Below are 20,356 nucleotides of genomic sequence, written 5' to 3' on the forward strand. Positions count from 1 at the left end.
TTTAAAAGTATCTACACATACAAATTACCTACACATAATTTTCAAAACTTGTATGATTAGAAATTTCAATAATTTAGACGAATTGACAAATGAGTATATCTATGTATGCAATAGGAAAATATACATTGCATTCGAAAAATGAGTGAAAGCATGAGTAATAAGAGGTCGGTGGATCGAAATAGTGGGGACGAGGAACTCGAAGGAACAGGGGCTTCATGAGCAGGATTTCAAAATGCTAGCTAGTAGATCAGTGTTGTGCGTATGTCGTCACGTTGGTTATTTATGCTTAACCTCAACTTTGCGGAAGAAAGTATTACGCAATATTAACACTTCGATAGTACACAGCATACTTCCTGAAGCATCCTACGGATCATTTGGCAAGATACATCTCTTGTACAAAGATTATCTATAACGTTACTAACTGAATACTTTATCTTCCACATCCTTGTACATACATATATCTACGATGGAGAGAGTTAGGAGTAAGTTCAATATTATTTAATTTTTTATTGTAGTTGCAACTTTATACGTTATGTACTTTCTAACAAGGTTTTAATTACAATAATTCATATTATAAATGATGAATCGTACTTGTGGCATTGCATGTTATTAACACTGGAAGTACCGACAATTATGGTGTATTCATTTACACCAAAGGAATTAATACGATAGAAAATTTGATGTAATGGAAATAAATGTTTATCCGTTCTCTTTATGGAAAATTTGCGATAAATTTTCAAAATTCCAGCCGAGTAAATTTTATTACGAATGAGTCACTTTAGCCACTTCGTTAGTTCCAGTGTTAAAATCTAAATTACAAGCATGAACTTGAACAAAGTATTGCATGTTTGTTGCGTGCAATTGTTTCCTACTCGAAGCTACCAAACGTAGCCTTGCATGCACGTATGAACTTCTAAAATGCCGATACTCTAGGGACAAAAAATTTTTTTACCGAATATAATCATAATCAGTCCTCTGTATACCGTATTTGTACGATAAAATCGTACGATGAACTTTTCTTTGATTAGATAAAAAATAAGAGATAACACTAACGATCGTAATGACCTATTTATCTCGTAGTACTTTAATAGCAAATGCCTTACACATACATTCGATTTTCACTTATACTTTATTTATTCGTCAAATAATCATTCTAACAAATATCTACACGTTTCTATTGCACAGTTTGCTCCTTGTGCATGCCACACTTTCACGCTTTTTTACTTGCACAATATTTCCAATGCCACGGGCGATTTAGTTGCAGGCCGGTTCGAAAAGTGGGTCCCTACTGTTACTTTTATTAATAGAAATCGGCTTCACGAAACAATGAGATTCGTCCTGCTGTACGTGTACGTTCACTTTTCGTTAATCGTTGAACGTATCGATTTCATACGTAATCGTCAATTTATAAAAATTCCTTTCGCAAACATTGTTCGATAACTGCACGCTCATTGCGTACGAGCTCCCCAAAACTTCGGATAGGAAAGAACAACGAATGTGCGTAATAGTATCCACGATCAGAGATGCCAGAAAAGCACCGTCGGGTGCACACGCACACATGCCAGATACGCGTACGTGAGCTCGTGGAGTTTCGGAAAGTCGACAAAGGCAAACTGACGCATGCCCTCTTTCTCGATTCTCCGAAGCTGCCCGAAGTAATTTCGGATCGCCTCGTGGGAGTCGAGAGAGAAAGGCTCACATTTGCCTTCTCGCTCTAAACAACTGAAATCCGACCTCCCGTCAACGGCATACGATTTGGATTCTCGAGCCGAGATTCTCGTCTGCCCAGGCATTTTTACTTTCCGACCTATGTAGGCGCACATAAGCAAAGTACCCATAATGAAAAAAAAATTTTGTAAAATTTATTTTATGGAAATACACGTTTTAAGACCTCCTGATCATATTTTAATTATTGAAAAAAAAGAAATTTTTTTTATTCCCATGTATGAGCACACATATGTATATTATTAATACGATTGAATATAAATAGCTGAATGAATTTAAATGAAACTTTACATTTAAGTTTTATGTTCTCATTTCAAAGGCGTGTGGACGGATTCAAATACGTGAACACTAAACGTAACGATGTAATTATATTATTTAATATTTACTAACTATTTAACATAAAGAACATAAAAGAAAGACATAAAACGTAAACGTAAAACTGTGATTGCTCTCGACTAACGTTCGATACAGAGTGACGTTCCTGCAGTCAAAGTCGACCCTTCCTTATTCCTATCTTATAATAATGATCTAAACAAAACGCACGTTCGAGACGCAGTCTCTAAAACGTATTTCAGCTTAAACCTAAACACCTCACTCGATACCTACTCTAGCTTAGACTAAACACTCCTATCGACGCAAACGATAACGGTTCTCCTAGCCACACACACACACTCCTTACAGATTATACCTCTTGTTTCATAGTTGTTCCGATATATAGGCATAATTTATAAAAAATCTTTTAAATGTTTCATATAAATCTTAGGACGAATTAAATTTTATATAAAAAAAATTATATAAACTTTTTCTCTATCTTCTCTAGAAAAGAAAACATTAAATGAAATCTTATACATTACATGCTTACTTAAATCGCATTGAAAACGAATACCACAAATGTTTTAGAATAATGTGCAAAATGTGATTGCGACTTTCGCTAAGACAAATTGAAAACTCGTTTCTAACAAGGAAAAGTTGGAATGGTACCAGGTTTTGGGTTAGGTTTTACTTTGAGATATTATTAAAGTTATTACAGGTACTTATTTTCAGAAATAGAACTATGTTCACCACTAATCAGCGTGGCGTGAGTGATGAGGTCTTTGCCTGCAAGTTCCGAACTTCTTCTGCTCTGCTGGTTCGAACCCTGCCTTGAACTTTTTTTTTTTATTTTTTCAATCATACTTTAATCGTACACTAAATATGACATGTATTTTTGTCTGACCTTCGAATATTTTTTTTTAAAGTTAAATTTAACCGATTACATTTAACATATGTTATTTTCAATGTACGAAGTACATGAATCTGGATGGTACTTTTCACAAAAACAGTCAAAACATAAAAATTTCAAACACCACGTACATTTACTGAAAGTTTTGTTTTCACAGAAATAACAAAATTTTGTATTTAACTCTGATGGAAAGACCGCTTCATTTACATTGATAAAATGTGAACGATTTTCGGATAGTCGTACCTTGTAGCTCGTACTTTTTACCTTATACTTCAGGTAAAAAGGGATATAGCTGGGAAAAACAGTTTTATGACATACCTGCTAACTTATGTTACTGTTCTACAATGAAACGCTATGTTTTGTACCTTTAAAAATATTCGACTATGTCCTTTTAAAATTTAAGATACAACCCATACTTTGTATTAAACTGGCAAACGGGATCACTTTTCCTTTGTTTCTAGTTAGTTCTATTTAGTTCGTCATAACAAATTGATACGGTTATCTGAAAACAATCGAGGAAAATCATTATTAATTAATTTCTGCAATTATTAATTCTACTGTTTTGTTTGTTATAAAAGTAAGAACTCTTCTTATTGAAAAATACCACAGCGTGCACAATACTGGTAAAGAGTGGAATCTCATTTTAATTTATTAATTTTCAATCTTAGAGTATTTTGATTTTCAAAAATCGTATTAATAATATACATATGTGTGCTCATACATGGGAATAAAAAAAATTTCTTTTTTTTCAATAATTAAAATATGATCAGGAGGTCTTAAAACGTGTATTTCCGTAAAATAAATTTTACAAAATTTTTTTTTCATTATGGGTACTTTGCTTATGTGCGCCTACATAGGTCGGAAAGTAAAAATGCCTGGGCAGTCGAGAATCTCGGCTCGAGAATCCAAATCGTATGCCGTTGACGGGAGGTCGGATTTCAGTTGTTTAGAGCGAGAAGGCAAATGTGAGCCTTTCTCTCTCGACTCCCACGAGGCGATCCGAAATTACTTCGGGCAGCTTCGGAGAATCGAGAAAGAGGGCATGCGTCAGTTTGCCTTTGTCGACTTTCCGAAACTCCACGAGCTCACGTACGCGTATCTGGCATGTGTGCGTGTGCACCCGACGGTGCTTTTCTGGCATCTCTGTCCACGATCATGCAAAAGTACCACGTGATGAATCACGCGACTTTGATGTATCACGTGATGCTGTTGATAAATGTTCGACAAAAACATTATCAGGTTACGCGTATTCACGATCGTACATCGAAGATTTCAGAATTCGTACACGTGTTTGCTCTCACTTCCGAACAAGTGTCCAATATATTCGATGTAAATGGATACGTAATTTTACGGTCGACGTACATATATCGTACGGAATTTTCTCTATTTGTCAGCGGGCACATTATTAAATTATTATGGCCCACAGAATCTCTATAAATAATAATCGCAAGTTCTGGTATTTTCTGTCTTGATCCAATGAAAGCAATTATGTCATGAGCTTGTCTCCGACTTCCGAAAAAAATTCACGACTCCGTACGATGTTCATCGACCGCAAAGGGTTAAGATGGCGCCATAGGTCAAGCACGTGCTTTCTTTAAGTACAACTTAGGCATAGAATTTCGATGGAAGTCTGCGAAAAATATTAAAACGGTGCATGAAAAATTTATAATAAAGTATTTCTCTCCGTTATATTTTATTATTTATTTAATGCTGCTTCTAACGATGTTATCAATCTACGTTAGTTACCAGTAGATTATAGCAAGATAATAAACCGTGATTTACTCAATCTGCTATTATTATTGTCAATATACTTTTAATTAAAATTACAGATCAGAGAATCGAAACGTAAAAATTTAGTTTCCGCTTTTCGTTACGTTTCTCGAGACCCTGAATTTATGCGTTCATCTAATCGGTTTCGAGGTTGCATGCATATTCATGAATGTCATGTATTAACATCAAGAGGGGGCACATTCCGATGATTTCGTAATTGAAATACGCTTAAACTACTGAATATATGTATCCAGTATTTAAAACAAGCGAAGAATATAACCTAACATATTGTATTCCACGTTGATTAAATATCGATATTTACTAATATTTTTTATTCATTCGTGCCATCGATCATTGACTTCCAAACTACGTCACACGGATCAGCGACCGATATTAGTATTAGTATATTTATGATATTTATTCATCGTAAGTGTTACGATTCTTTCAGATTTGTAAATAAAATAGAAACTAGTATGTTATTCGCAATTTAAATACAGTTTGCCTATCCAATCAATCGTTTTCATTTTCGACGTGACGGAGTTAGGTTAATTGTAAATACATGCGTAACGTTTAAAAATTAATATTAATGTCAGAAACGCGATGGCGACACGGATAACATTGTCGTCAGTGGGATACGTGAATTCTTGCGTACATTTCTTCAAGAAAACACGGAATATCGTCACTGAAATCGAGCTGATTAGAATCTTTCGATTCCGCTCGATCACCACATTGGACGACTTGCGTGCAATTGGTATGAGTCAAGTCATTGGCTCTCGCGGGCATCGCACGTGGCCATTCGACGAGTGTTTCGTATACGTGAACGCAATACCATCGTGAATCGATGAAACGTAACCACCGTAAATGCGTAAATGCGTTCATACGTGCGAGGCAAATATACACGGAAGCACACATCGAAGATCAAGCAAGCAATTAAGAGTACGTGCACGGTATGTCGAGCAAGGGAATTTTATTAACTTTTACGATTTATTTTAGGGTCTTTTTCAAAATATTATTAGAATAGATTTTTTAAATGACCGTTTTAAATGTAACTTGAATTATCGTTATGTGGCGATAAGTTGTATTGACTCAGCTTATACGATGTCTATCGTAGATATCGAAAGAATAGCAGGGCAAATATTGACTTTTTGAATTTTAACTTGCTTCTTGCTCATTGTATCATTTTCGCATCATCGTAGCCTTGACCATCAGAACGTTACGTGCGTACGTGTGTGCCTCTACACATACACAAACTCCTATTAGATAATCGCAGGACTATTCTAATAGTAGGTGCTTTGCCGGCGTCAATTCAGTTTGTACCATGTTCTTGCGCTGGAAACGAGGATACTATCGAATTTATAAATTAGCAGTATGTTAACATATGGTGTGGCGGTGATGATTAAACGTTCACGACGAAATATTTTTATTCGCTCTGTACACGGGATTAAAAATTAAAGGTATTGCTGTTATTGTTCATGCTCGTTCGTCCAGAATTAGTCAACAAAATTTATTTTCTATTTATCATATAAAACGAAAGGCCACGGTGGAATAAAATTTCCAAAAATACATTTTCTGGTTTTGATATCGAATGTAAACGAATTAAAAAATATTGGGAATTCGGAGGAAATACAAATCTACTAAAAATTAACGACGAAATATTTTTATTCGCTGTGTACACGGGATTAAAAATTAAAGGTATTGCTGTTATTGTTCATGCTCGTTCGTCCAGAATTAGTCAACAAAATTTATTTTCTATTTATCATATTGTGTAAAACGAAAGGCCACGATGGAATAAAATTTCCAGAAATACATTTTCTGGTTTTGATATCGAATGTAAACGAATCCAAAAATATTGGGAATTCGGAGGAAATACACATCTTCTACAAGTAATCTACTAAAAATTAACGACGAAATATTTTTATTCGCTTTGTACACGGGATTAAAAATTAAAGGTGTTTGTGTTATTATTCGTGTTTCGTTCGTCCAGAATTAATTAACAAAATTTATTTTCTATTTATCATATTGTGTAAAACGAATGGCCACGATGGAATAAAATTTTCAAAAATACATTTTCTGGTTTTGATGTCGATAAATGGATCTAAAAATATTGGGAATTCGGAGGATATACACAATTACAAACACATCTACTACAAGTAATCTACTAAAAATTAACGACGAAATATTTTTATTTGCTGTGTACACGGGATTAAAAATTAAAGGTATTGCTGTTATTGTTCATGCTCGTTCGTCCAGAATTAGTCAACAAAATTTATTTTCTATTTATCATATTGTGTAAAACGAAAGGCCACGATGGAATAAAATTTCCAGAAATACATTTTCTGGTTTTGATGTCGAATCTAAAAATATTGGGAATTCGAAGGAAATACACGATTACAAACGCATCTACCTTTACTGGCTTGTTTATGTGTACGTAAAGATTACATAAGATGTAACGCGACATACTCTTTGACAGAATCAGAGGATCACCTCGAATTAAATGTCAGGGACGAAAGAAGTAGCATCAATTTAATAGCGAAATTTCTTATTTTTACAGCAGCTAATCTAAACGGTTCTTTTGGAAAAATTTGATTTGAATGAATTTTATTACGACAGTAGTTATTACGTTAGCTGTTTGGATCCGTGATAAACTAGTAGAAACAAAACAATTTTCCACTAGAATCGTATGCAAATATTAGCAGCAAATGTTGTTTTCTTTCTACATTTACTATTCGTATCGAATATTTTATACATTTTTCTTGGTTCATTTCTGATTTTCTTAAGATCAATGCATTATGACTCGATGTTTCAGCTTATTGATGATACTTTAAATCGTAGTGATCTTAAGAAAGTGCAAATATTGCTCGCTGTGTAATGCGATAAGGAGGAAAAAGTGCGCCGAGATAAGGCACGTATTGAGAATTTTACACCATAGATCGATGATATGTCATAACTGATTGTTTGCACTCTTTCAAGATGATGATTCCATTGCACAACGCTCGTAACGTTAATTAAGAAAAATAAGCTCATACGACACTCGTCTATTACTTAAACAATTCTATTCCTTCTTCACATTTTGACCCATTTACTTTGCACATACTACTTATCTCGCTGAATAAATAAATATCTGCATTCGTAAATTTCAATTCAAGAAAATTCTATTACTAATAAAAAATGTTAAATTCATTCGTGAGACGCGATTTAGCTCGTTTGAATAGATAAAAAAAAAAATTTGTTAATAGATTCCGGATTCACTAATGAATCCACGAACGAAACGTAAACAGAAGTTGGTTCGCGAATGGATCGAAATTCTATTCGTTAATGGCGAACAAAATTTTCCCAGACGATGTAGTGGAAGTTCGAAAGTTTATCAAAAATATATCACACGGCCACCGTGGGGCGCTAGATAATGGAAAAACGTATAAATATTGATGAGATAGGTAATTTGAAATTCTCTCGAACAGCACGAACTAGATGTAATTACAAAGTATCCAGTCAGAGGTGGATAGATCGTTGTTGTGTCAAAGAACTCGATTTACAAATATACCCTGGACGATCAGGTGTGTTTGTACTTCGGAACCGTGCATCTTTCCGAAGATGTGAAATACTTATCGCGCTGAATGCCTCGAACCAGTCGATGTCGGACTGTTGAAGCGATAGGTCGAGGCTCAGAGTGCTGTTTTCATTTTATTTTTTTTTTACTTCTGGTTGCAACGACGTTTCCCCGCGAACGTTTCCGTGATTTCTCACCGATAACATTTTCACACAGTGGACTTTTTTGTTATCATGTCGAGTAAGTTGTATGGTGCTTACTTACGATAAATATTCCGACGATCGTTCGCCCGTTATCGTCAGTGTTTTTTTCAAACGTGCGTCAAAGCCCGCTTGATACTATTTTCAAATCAGATTTACAGATCTAGCCGAACGATAGCGGATATAAAAACTGTTCGACGCCAGTTCTTCTTAGACCGTTTCCATGTTTTTGTTCAGTCCAAAGTGATTGTTGGCTCGTAGCAGTCAAAGAGCTCGTGTTTTGTTTTGTGCCCTGTGTATTTAATATTTACACATTAATAGGTACAGAATTTCTATTCGACGTTCGCGCACATGGTCTTCTGAAATGATTCCGTGGCGGCGGTTTTCGCGTTTACTTGCCTGTATGATTCCGTATATTTATAGAGTGCTGTAGAAAAAGTGTCATTACCATGATGTGGCCAGTTCTTTAACGTTACGTAAGATTGTAATCTTCGTGGAAAAAGTTAGTTCTAGTATGGATCGCGTATTGTCGATATTTATATATATTTTTAAAAAATTTTTTACAATTATAAATAATCGACTGACGTGCGTTTAGTAAATTTAATTGTAGGATCTTCCATTCCAAGTCTCGGTTAAAAAATATTTTCCTGTTGTATTATGGACTTTTGTTTGGAGAAAAACTATGACGCTCGTTTGTATATTTAATATCGTGAATATTATCATATTCGTAAGTTCTGAAGATGATCTGTAATTTTCATCGTCTTCGTAAATTCACAATATAATTATTCGTACATCCAACCAGTTCTATAATCTTGCCGCAATTATGTTCATTGTGGACACCAAAAATGATTGCAGAGCGAGGGATAAATATTTTTTACATTTGCAAATTCATAATACGTTACGTAACAGTGTTCGTTCAAGTTTGAATTATTCGTAAGTTCAAGTATTTCTAGGAGATGTATACACGATATTATTCATACAGCTTGCAAGACTATTCGAGGAAACAGTGGAAAAAAGTAAATTAGCCATTCCTTTTCAATCTTGTGCGCGCGATGACTCTCATTTTTACAGCCATCGTGCGATAGAAATTTTCAATAGCTTCTTTGTGCCACGATTCACTTTGGATTCGTTTCTTTAGCTTCAAAATTAGAGAACACAGTCTTTGAAAGGATCCTTACTTTCTGGATCTCTGATCTTTCTTCTAGGTATTCTTTCTGAGCGTCGTGGCGGTCATCGGTGTGCGCCATTAATCTTTCCATTTAGTCAACAAAATAAGGACATTTGTGTTTCTTTAAAAAATGTTTAATTTCATTCGATATCTGCTTAACACAAGAATTTGCAAATGAAAATGTCACTCAAGGTCACTCAGGGGTTATTCCCGCCATTCCGTTCGGTTACTCCATTGCTTCCGCTTTCGTTTCTTCGTTTCACTCTTCCTTTCTGTTGGCAATAGTGACACAGATACCACAAATCTGCAAATTACGCGCTCTCAACGCGATTAACGTAACTTCGAGTAAATATATTTCATTTAAAATTAATAGACTGCCTCAGAATCAAACGTTATCTCGCAGAAAGTTTTCAAACGAGCTCGACGAACGTAACACGAATTTTCTTTTGTTCCGCAGAAGCATCCACGGAAGAGAGCCTGAATTTCATCAGGCAGTCCTTGAAATCGAACGAGATGGATCACCTCGAAGGGACTCACTTCGACGGATTGTATCCACACGTGTTTGTCACACTTGGAGCCTCCGTAAATACTATTATTTTTTAATAAAAATCGTCCTAATAGAATCATCAAGTAATACCCAAAAATATTTATTTTCCAGGCGCTTATAGAATATGGTAGAGAGAAAGTATCGTTATCGGTTTCTTGCACTTCGTTTCAATAACGTTCATTTAGATGCATTATTCGAATAACGCAATTGTATCGGGGAAAATATTCGGACGAAGATTTATTCAAAAATGACTGAACAATGACCGACGAATACTGCCATTGTTAGCGACGAAACGATCGGTTCGCACGTACCCGCGAATCTGTAACCTTACACTTAGCCGTGTGCACGTGCATAAAAAGCGTGACAAAGAATATCGCGTGCTAGATTGTGCGTAACATTGAATTCACGTGTGAAGCTTCACGCGTTAGATAGCGACCACCATTTTCTACCTGCGCAAAATCGATTTAGAACCTCTGCAGTCTTCATTCTTACGATAACAAAAAGTATCGATTGCTTTAAAAAATTCAATCTTCAACAAAATTTTCAAGTCATAATTTTCAAATTTCAAAATTTCAAGGTCAATTTTTTATATTTCTATTACTGTACAATTCTAGTCGAGAATAAGATAAATTGAATTTTCAAAAAAAATTTTCGAGGTCATAATTTTCAAAATTTCAGGATCAATTTTCATTTTGTATTTTTCATAATTCTATTACTGTACAATCGTAGTCTAGAATAAGATAAATTAAATTTTCAACAAAATTTTTCGAGGTCATAATTTTCAGAATTTCAGGATCAATTTTCATTTTGTATTTTTCATAATTCTATTACTGTGCAATCGTAGTCCAGAATAAGACAAATTCAACGACCTATAATATGTTGACCTTTAAATGGCCTTGAACATCAAAAATCGCATGTAAATTTATATTTTCGTGGTTCGTAGGGCGACTTGGCTAGGAAAAAGATCTACCCGACGCTATGGTGGCTGTTCAGGGACAACCTCTTACCAAAAACTACGAAATTCGTTGGTTACGCGCGTACTAACATGACCGTGGCGCAACTACGGGAAAAATGTCATTCGTACATGAAGGTGAAGCCGGGCGAGGAGCGAAAGTACGAAGAATTCTGGAAGCTGAATCACTACATCGCCGGATCGTACGACTCGGAATTAGCGTTCACGATGCTGAACAACGAGCTAAAGAAATATGAGCAAGGCTACCCGAACGCTCACCGATTGTTTTACTTGGCCTTGCCGCCGAGCGTGTTCGAAAATGTCACTGTGCACATTAGAAACGTTTGCATGGGCGAGAAGTAAGTAACCGCGATATTAGAGGCACGTTAAACGCATTTTGGTCAAGTTGTTATTCCACCACGATCGATCCAACTTGATACCGATTGTTTATAACGAGAAAAATAAGATAGAATTTATAAAAACTACTGGATGATATTGGGAGTATATTTATAAATACTAATCTGTACAGAGATAGTAATTTATAACAAGATTCGTTAAGTTATTTAAAATGTTATTGCACGTTTTCGATTAATTTCTCTCATGTTGAATAATACTTATCGAACACCGCGTTTAATCGCTCGATTTCCTATATCCACGATAACATACACATCAATGTTGGACAAATTTTAATTAAAATAATAATTTATAGTTATTATTAAAATGGATAATCGTAAATCGCTCACGACTGACGATTAAATTAATCATACGTTCCTCGTTACAACTAATGATTAAAGCATTCGTTAGCCATTCTCTACCGTCGTTGATTAAATTAATCGTTTTTAAAAAAAAACTCGATTTGCCCCTAAACTTTGCGACAAGTATTATTTGTTTTTTACATTCTGTAAACACTCTAAAAAAATCGACGACAAAATTCGTGTTAACGTTAACGAGATGTCCATTTTTGTTTGCAGAGGTTGGTCCAGGGTGATCATAGAAAAACCTTTTGGCAGAGACGCCATCACGTCGCAACGTCTGTCGGATCATCTGGCATTGTTGTTCAAAGAGGAACAGATTTACCGTATCGATCACTATCTGGGGAAGGAAATGGTACAGAATCTAATGACCCTTAGATTCGGTAATAGAATATTCAGCCCTACGTGGAACAGGGACAACGTGGCGTCTGTGCAGATCACGTTCAAGGAACCGTTTGGTACCCAAGGTAGAGGCGGCTACTTCGATGAGTTCGGTATCATAAGGGACGTGATGCAAAATCACTTGTTGCAAATCTTGTCCCTGGTCGCGATGGAGAAACCCGCGTCTTGCCATCCGGACGATATCAGGAACGAGAAGGTGAAGGTTTTGAAGTGCATGAAACCTCTGGAACTCGAGAATGTCGTGTTGGGTCAGTACGTTGGAGATCCAGACTCGAAGGATCCTGACGCACGATTGAGTTATTTGGACGATCCTACTGTACCCTCGGGCTCCAATACCCCCACGTTTGCTCTTGCTGTTTTGACAATTAATAACGAACGTTGGGACGGTGTTCCATTCATCCTTAGGTGCGGAAAAGGTGAATGACACGCTTATGTCTTATATTATACTCTTTCAAATTCGTTAACCCCTTGCTGTACAATGATGAGTCTGACTTGTTATAAGTTCTTGATGTCAAGTTTCACAATCATGAGGCTACTCACTCATCATCAAGTCTCATAATTTACATTTAAGAAGTATTCATAAAACCTATATAGAAGTATAACCTATACATAAGAAGTATTCATACCTTGTACGAACAAATTTAAACAAAATTAAATAGTATGGGTTTGATAAATTATTTGAAATTAAATTGTACATCAAGAGGTTAACGAAGAGGATTTAAAGTATTGGTAAATACATTTTCATTGTTGATTAGCTTTAAACGAACGGAAGGCGGAAGTACGAGTGCAGTATCAGGATGTGTCTGGTGATATATTCGATGGAAAGGTGAAGAGGAACGAATTGGTGATAAGAGTGCAACCTGGTGAAGCTTTGTATATTAAAATGATGACCAAGTCGCCTGGTATTACCTTTGATATGGAGGAAACTGAGTTGGACCTCACGTATGGTAGTAGATACAAGGTATAGACTAATTTTTTATTTAAAAAAGTCAAGTTTTTAAAGCCAAATCATTACAGTATTTTATTTGATGTTACATGATAGCTTATTGCTACTGAATTCTTAAATTCAAATTAGTATAAAAACTATGTACGTGAAGGGAGATGTCACTTAACGTTGATTACAATGTACAAAAATTAAGAGTCGCTGAACTATAATTTTTGATTCGCTTGAAAAGGGTTTGCTATAGCTAAAACGTCGCATAATAAAGTAACCAACTGTTACTACGGTTGATTGTTTGCTGTAGGATCTAAAACTTCCCGACGCGTACGAACGATTAATTTTGGATGTATTTTGCGGGTCGCAAATGCACTTCGTGCGTAGCGATGAATTGTCGGAAGCATGGAGAATCTTCACGCCTTTGCTCCATCAAATAGAGAACGAACAAATTCAACCGATTTTGTACAAGTAAGTCGCGATAATATACAGGGTGTTCGGCCACCCCTGGGAAAAAATTTCAATGGGGGATTACAGAGGCCAAAATAAGACGAAAATCAAGAATATCAATTTGTTGATGGAGGCTTCGTTAAAAAGTTATTAACAATTAAATTCAAACATTTCGAATCGTTCTGGAAAAATTATTTTCGGTTGCGCGGGTCAATTACAACCATTTTTGGTCATTAGACACACCCTCGAAATCCTATCCGCTTTCGAGAAAAAAATTCGAGAAGGCGTGAAATTTTTCGACTGAAAACAAAAATTTCAAATCGTTTTGGAAAAATTATTTTTAGTTTCAAGGGTCAATTACAATCATTTTTGGTGAATAGACATTCCCCCGAAATCCTAGCCACTTTCTAGAAAAAAATTCGAGAAGATACGAAATTTTTCGACGGAAAAAAAATTTCAAATCGTTTTGGAAAAATTATTTTCGGTTGCGGGGATCACAATTACAATCATTTTTGGTGAATAGACATACGCCCAAAATCTTGCGCATTTTCGAGAAAAAAATTCAGTACGAGCGGAACTTTAAACGTTAATAACTTTTTAACGAAGCCTCAATCAACAAATTGGTATTCTTGATTTTAGTCTTATTTTGGCCTCTAGAATCTCCCATTAAAATTTTTCCCAGGTTTGGCCGAACACCCTGTATATACAGTACAACGGGTAGAAAATGATTTCTAATTATTATTGCAATTTTAGATACGGATCTCGTGGCCCTAAGGAAGCCGATGAAATGGCAAAGTTAAATAATTTCGTGTATTACGGCTCCTACAAGTGGGTGAAGCCATAGCTTCTGGAGTTCCTTTGATATACATGTCGAATGATGTGCACATGGTATACAAGTCGCAAAAATCTGTACTACGATTCATTATCTGTGATCATAACATTCCGTATTTTTATATCAATATATACACGGTACTTACTTGAAATTTTATATACATATACTACATGATCCAAACAAAGTATTACAAGCTGTTTTCATAGAAGCCTATGAAGATGCCTCTTTGCTTGGAACACATGGTATAAATAATTTATATATTTATTGAGCTAATACACCTTGTAAGTGTGAAGCACGTTTTGCTGGCAAAAGTATACAGATAATGTAATTACGTTCAAATGACACAAACTAAGGACTGTAAGATATACATATACATCTTAGAAATATCTATAAATAAAATATAATCGTTCCATTTTGTAAATTTGTGTTGTAACGTCTTAGGAGACATTGTTTTTAGGATCTTGTTCGTCGACTGTGTTCTGGGGTCGGTTAGTGTCAATTATATTGACCATCATTTTATGCAAAGGTTCATGGGGTACGACGTATCTGGACTTAGGATCAGTTCAGATTTCAATTTATCATTCAAGTTCATGATGAGACCTTGACTGATGACTCCTTCGAAACGAAACGCACCTCTTTTTTTGCAGTTTCCGTTTTCTTTCCTTTTTCCTGACTCTTTCTACACAGTCCATACGCCACGACCGGAACCCTAGGATAGGGCTCAGGTAACATCATAACTTATAGTAATTGTTACAAAATCTTTTATACATTTTTATACGAGAAATACAGTTTGAAAATTTCGAGAACAATTTAAAAATTAGAACTTGCACGTAGACCATAATTTTATTTAGTTCTGGAGATTTAAACATTACGCCAATCACGTGGAAAATTCTGTACAGTAGACGAAATATCATAAATTATAGAGTACGTTGCGCTGAAATTGTTTAATCATATAATTATTACGCAATAAATAAATGAGAGAAAGTTGAATTATTCAGTCTATAAATCGCATAATCTACACTTCACATATTCAACCATCGAACGAAATGATGTCACTGAAGTAAAATATCGATGTGTTTTCATGTAACTGTTATTCAGCTCTCTCATACAAAGAAATCAGCTAAACATAAACACACGGGTCAGACATACATGATTGCCACATTTAATGACCAACAGAGAAAATGTTCAATGTACAAAATTACCAAATTTATGCAATTTGAATTAAAATAATACGATACACATTCATATGTTTGTAAATACCGCTGTAGAGTTAATCCATCGTATATATGTATATTACCGCTGTCATAATGAAAAAATCGAGTATATATAAAAATTATTCAAAATACGAGAAGTTGAAATTGGTACGCGATTCGCAGATTGCTTGTTACATTGTTAAAAATTAATTTACAGAAACTTAGCCGATAAAGTGCGAACAGTATGAATGATACATTTGAATAAACTTATCCTAGTCCTTCATAAATACGTAAAGAGGTGGTTATATATCCACTTATAACTATATAATAGTAAAATATTGCTACAAGTAATACACATTCCACAAATTAAATACACGCAAAGATAAAAAAAAATTACACGTAATCATGCAAACAGTCGTTTTTTTTCACGTCTTTTCATTAAACGTCTGCTAGATTAGGACCATTCACAGTTCGGTGTGTACAAATCAAATGCAAATACAGTTTTTGATGTATCGATATGACAATGTTTCTTTCTCTTTCTTTTTTTTTTTTAATCACTTCACAATAGTATATAAAAACATCAAAAAAATTTGATCGAGGTCTATAAGTTGATGAAAATACGATTTTAATATATATTACACTTATTAAAAGTTTAAATTTCGCACGATGCAGGATCTAACAATTCGTCCCAATTAATACTTCTCTGAAATACTTCTTGCTGCAACCATAATTCGTAATGTTGCTTAAACTCGTCACTTAGTTTAACGTTTACTCCGAGTACTGATACGACAGACGTGTCAACGGGCTCCAAATCCTTGTCTTCGGTAGCATTCGAATACCGGCGATTGTTAAACTGATCAACGCATGTACGCAATTCGCATTCTTCCACTTGGAAATCCCATGGTCGTGCTTCGATATCTAAAGACAATTAAATCAGATCATTTGCATGTTTTACTTATAAATTTAATGTATAATAATTCTGAACGTGTCGTAGCGTACCATTGCCATAAGCCCAATCATCGTTCAAGCGATGTCTGACTTTCGTATAAATTACACTGATTGTTTTCATATTAGTTTTTCGCCACTGTCGTCCTAAGTATTTCGTTTGCATTTTTAGTAATTTTAGAACATATAATTGCATCATCGCGTGTCTAACTTTTAGCGTGCGCTTTAATATCGGCGCCGATTTAAAGACGACCAGCATCTATGAAAAGAAACGAAATTAAAGTCTGTTGGTGAATAAACTAGAAATTCCAATAAATATGTTATTTACCATAATTCTACTATGCTTCCATTTGGTCAGTTTGTTAAGAATACGTAATAAATTAATACAAGTAAAAACATTTCTCCAAGAATACGCTTGACTGTCCCCGATCTCAAGATTTTCTATGGTCAACTCTGGTTGATCACCAATAACACACATAGGAAAGTCCAAAATAGGAATACTGTAAGCGGGAAAAGTTGGACCTATTCTGTTTGTAGAAATTTTTAATAAAATGATAACTCTAGGCGAACACTTACACATGCTTGGCTTCAATGTAAGCTATAATATTCTGATTTAAAAATTTCAAAACCAATGGTATGCAGTTAGCAAATACTAAGTGTTGTGACATGAATTCGAACTGATACACGTGATTCAGCTTGAAATGTTTCAGCAAAAGTAGCAGAATTGCAGAAACTGCTTTAGCGATAATTTCTTTATGTCTGTTTACATCGATACTAAGTTTCATAGATTGTAAAACCGTCATGCTGAAAGTAGTAAAAAAAAATAAAGATATTTTATATGTTTTAATATGAAATGGAATATAGAAAGTACATATAATTTCTCAAAATTCGGCAATTCAAACTTACGGCATTTGTCCCGGCAGAACATCAGCCACTATGTTAGTATTGTCTGTCGAAGCTTTCGTAATTGGTGCGGCAGCGAGTAAAATTTTTAATAAAGCAATCATGTATTGTGGAAGATTTGGTAATATAGCTTGATACAAAATTTCTGTAGGTGTTTGGCGAATTGGTGGTTCCGGGGTACTCATAGGGTTTCTAGCTATTTCTTCCTCTTTTTGTATTTGGACTTCAGCTAACGATGTGTACATGTGCTGCATGGATAATAATAAAATATATCACTCTAGGTACAAGTAATATGATTAGGTAAAACTCATGAATATCAAACTTACTCGTTTAAGTGTATTAACGCCTTCGTGTATTGGTTGTGGCAACCCTGCTAAACTTTCTCTATCTCCTTGTAATTTGTACCCAACAAATTTTAGTCTCAATACGTCGAGGAAGGTGTCCACATCCTTTTGTCTCACCTTTGGTGTCCATGGTAAGCCTATAAAAGTATGCTACATTTGTTGCCGCCACGTGTGAATTAGGATAATCACTAAAGGATTAGGTCTGGTTGGATGCAGGTTTCAATTTTCTCTGGGAGCAATCCCCGGTTAGACGGCAATTGAAGTAACGCAAATCCTCACGTATTGATCACCAGGACAACACCGGATCATAAATTAATCCAGGTATACTCATAGGAAGAACTTGAATATGAATGACGCGAATAAGAAAACTTTACGAACCTAGTAGGGAGTTATCAACATCGAATGATCAAAGTTTTACGTGTTTCTTAATAATTTAAAATAATTAAAAAATAAAAATGGAAACATAAATGTAATAATAAAGATAGTACATTTTCCTTTAGTAAGCTGTGGGGTACTAGGCCTCATTTGCGTTTGATTATTTTGATCTTCGTAACAAGTTTCCTTCCAGCGAGATTGATCCATAAATACATTCATTTCGCCTTCCGCTTCATTATTTGTACCACTGTTCACTATATCTGCGGCATCGAATTCCATACCCAAGAGCATGGAATTTGGCTCATCCAATGAGCTTTGTTTCAACAGATATTGCTAAAATGAACAATAAAATTATACTTTCGGTAATAACCAGATTCTAGATTAACTGGAATTACATATGATACAACGTACCCGGCGGTATCTATTATTTTTTTTCTGATTTTGATTCTCAAGTAAATCTGCTGCATGAATGGGAGGAGAGCTAGCTCTCATAGTTTTAGCAACTTCTATTGTGTCTTCCTGTAGTGTATCAAGACCAGCTTCTTCGCGATATTGTTTTTTCAGTTGCCTAAGCGTGTCAATACCACCGAGGGATAGCAAGACCAATTTCCACAGGAGCAAAAGAACTTTTTTCATAGGAAAGTGCGGCACTGATCCGCTACAAAAACACGTGACCATACCGAGGAGTTTAACTATCAGCAACTCTTCGCCGTACGGATTTATTAGATCTTCTTTAAAACATTCAACATTATTCTTAAAAATACTGTGTTCTAAATTCTTCATCTCTTCCCTCATCACCTCTGTTATAATGTATAAAACAGATAAAATTACCCTTAAATCGATAGAATCGTCGAGACTAACAGCAATTTTCCTCATTGCGGAGGCAGCCTTTGTACTGTTCCTGGAGATTAAAAAAATAAAAAAAATGCCATTAATTATCACGAAACTTTCAGATCTGAATTAATTTTTCGTGTATAGGGGCAGAAACTCACTCAATTTCAATATTAAGAAGTTCAACAAATGCTGAAAAAACTCCAGCTTCATACAATAACATTACATTTGTTCTAGTCCACTCTTGTTGCTCTTTGTCAGACTGTACTTCAGCCCAGCAACCTTGCGCTAAATATAATATACACAGCGCTGCTTTCATTCTCAGTCGTTTATTGGAAACCTCTAATTGGTCTAACAGTTTGTGAATTACTGATTTCTGTTGTGCCTCTGTCAAATTTTGCCACCAAGGTCGTAATTTATACCACTCCATTTGTTCTTCGAAAGCCTGACAATAGACATATTTTATTAGCTGTTCGTTAACTACGGTACAAATGCGTATACTCACTGTAAGGTTATCGTGTAATTCATATTGCTCTGTATAGCTGTACAATTCAGCAATTTCATTAGCATGTGTGTCCGCATCGTCGTAAACAAAGTCTAAGTCTGCAGATGTAGACGTTTCCTGAATATAAAAATACAAAAATACGCAAGTGACACTGATTGAATGTTAACCCCTTACAATGTAAAAGTATCAAAGATGCCATAAATACTGTATGTACCATATCGTGATTATTCATTTTAACAATTATTGTTCGGTAAAGGATATGCGACGTTGTTCAACGTATCGTGCACTTTGATAAACAGATTGTGACACTCGGGCATTAAACAGTAGTCTGTAGTATATGCTTTTGTCAAGAAAGTTAGAAACAGCCTGAACTTCACGACGTTTATCGTTATTTATTCTTGCCAGGTTTTCACACTTAGTTGACAAAGCATTTACTCACTTCAGTACTGATAAATTGTCGGTGTAGAACTATTTGAGGAAGATCACGCTTCCCGTTCCCATTCGCATCCATCCCTACGTCACATAGCATTTTCTAACAGTGATTGGAGATGCAGGATACGAAACGTAACGCATCTCTGGCTGAATTTACGAAACCAATATCTTTCTCGACTATTCAAATCGTTGATTATTGTTATTCTATCGATCGATCAGTTTTATTATCGATATTTTTTTTCGTTTTCTAATGAAAAAAATCGATATACATATGATGACACGAATTTATGCCTCGTAAGGGGAAATCACCAACTTCCTTCCCCATCA

At 35.1% G+C, this 20,356-nt stretch overlaps 2 protein-coding genes across 7 annotated transcripts; one reads left to right on the top strand and one right to left on the bottom strand.

The window, feature by feature from the left end:
* The first annotated feature begins 193 nt into the window (after window positions 1-193).
* Window positions 194-15,711, top strand: LOC122397808 (glucose-6-phosphate 1-dehydrogenase). Of its 6 annotated transcripts, none has more exons than XM_043397218.1 (7): window positions 194-482; window positions 10,090-10,214; window positions 11,123-11,490; window positions 12,103-12,701; window positions 13,041-13,246; window positions 13,530-13,690; window positions 14,423-15,711. In XM_043397218.1, exons 1-7 carry the CDS (start codon window positions 467-469, stop codon window positions 14,511-14,513), a joined length of 1,566 nt encoding a protein of 521 aa, XP_043253153.1. In that variant the 5' UTR covers window positions 194-466; the 3' UTR covers window positions 14,514-15,711. The 6 variants fall into 6 exon arrangements, with proteins under 6 accessions (XP_043253153.1, XP_043253152.1, XP_043253155.1 ...); XM_043397217.1 differs by lacking the exon at window positions 194-482 and adding an exon at window positions 5,466-5,653; XM_043397220.1 differs by lacking the exon at window positions 194-482 and adding an exon at window positions 5,517-5,664.
* Window positions 15,712-15,807: 96 nt separating this feature from the next.
* LOC122397807 (striatin-interacting protein 1) lies at window positions 15,808-20,107 on the bottom strand. Its single transcript, XM_043397216.1, has 11 exons — window positions 19,812-20,107; window positions 19,598-19,714; window positions 19,254-19,537; window positions 18,673-19,162; window positions 18,375-18,594; window positions 17,869-18,023; window positions 17,546-17,790; window positions 17,216-17,443; window positions 16,968-17,139; window positions 16,694-16,898; window positions 15,808-16,612 (listed from the first exon to the last, which is right to left on the bottom strand). The coding sequence occupies exons 1-11, from the start codon at window positions 19,827-19,829 to the stop codon at window positions 16,347-16,349; spliced, it is 2,400 nt and encodes a 799-aa protein (XP_043253151.1). The 5' UTR covers window positions 19,830-20,107; the 3' UTR covers window positions 15,808-16,346.
* Window positions 20,108-20,356: the final 249 nt, after the last annotated feature.

This window comes from Colletes gigas, unplaced genomic scaffold (assembly GCF_013123115.1).
Source record: "Colletes gigas isolate AHSC1104 unplaced genomic scaffold, ASM1312311v1 Colletes_gigas_Sc00010, whole genome shotgun sequence".
NCBI classification, from domain to species: domain Eukaryota; kingdom Metazoa; phylum Arthropoda; class Insecta; order Hymenoptera; family Colletidae; genus Colletes; species Colletes gigas.

Bases quoted from the DNA above. Each gene is read 5' to 3' on its own strand.
- LOC122397808 (XM_043397217.1), top strand. From the start codon at position 5,587: ATGCGTTCATACGTGCGAGGCAAATATACACGGAAGCACACATCGAAG. The intron at 5,654-10,089 runs GTACGTGCACGG...TTTGTTCCGCAG, and splicing joins GATCAAGCAAGCAATTAAGA to AAGCATCCACGGAAGAGAGC. The intron at 13,691-14,422 runs GTAAGTCGCGAT...TTGCAATTTTAG, and splicing joins ATTCAACCGATTTTGTACAA to ATACGGATCTCGTGGCCCTA.
- LOC122397807 (XM_043397216.1), bottom strand. The intron at 19,538-19,597 runs GTGAGTATACGC...GTCTATTGTCAG, and splicing joins AATTACACGATAACCTTACA to GCTTTCGAAGAACAAATGGA. The intron at 18,024-18,374 runs GTACTATCTTTA...ATACTTTTATAG, and splicing joins ACAGCTTACTAAAGGAAAAT to GCTTACCATGGACACCAAAG.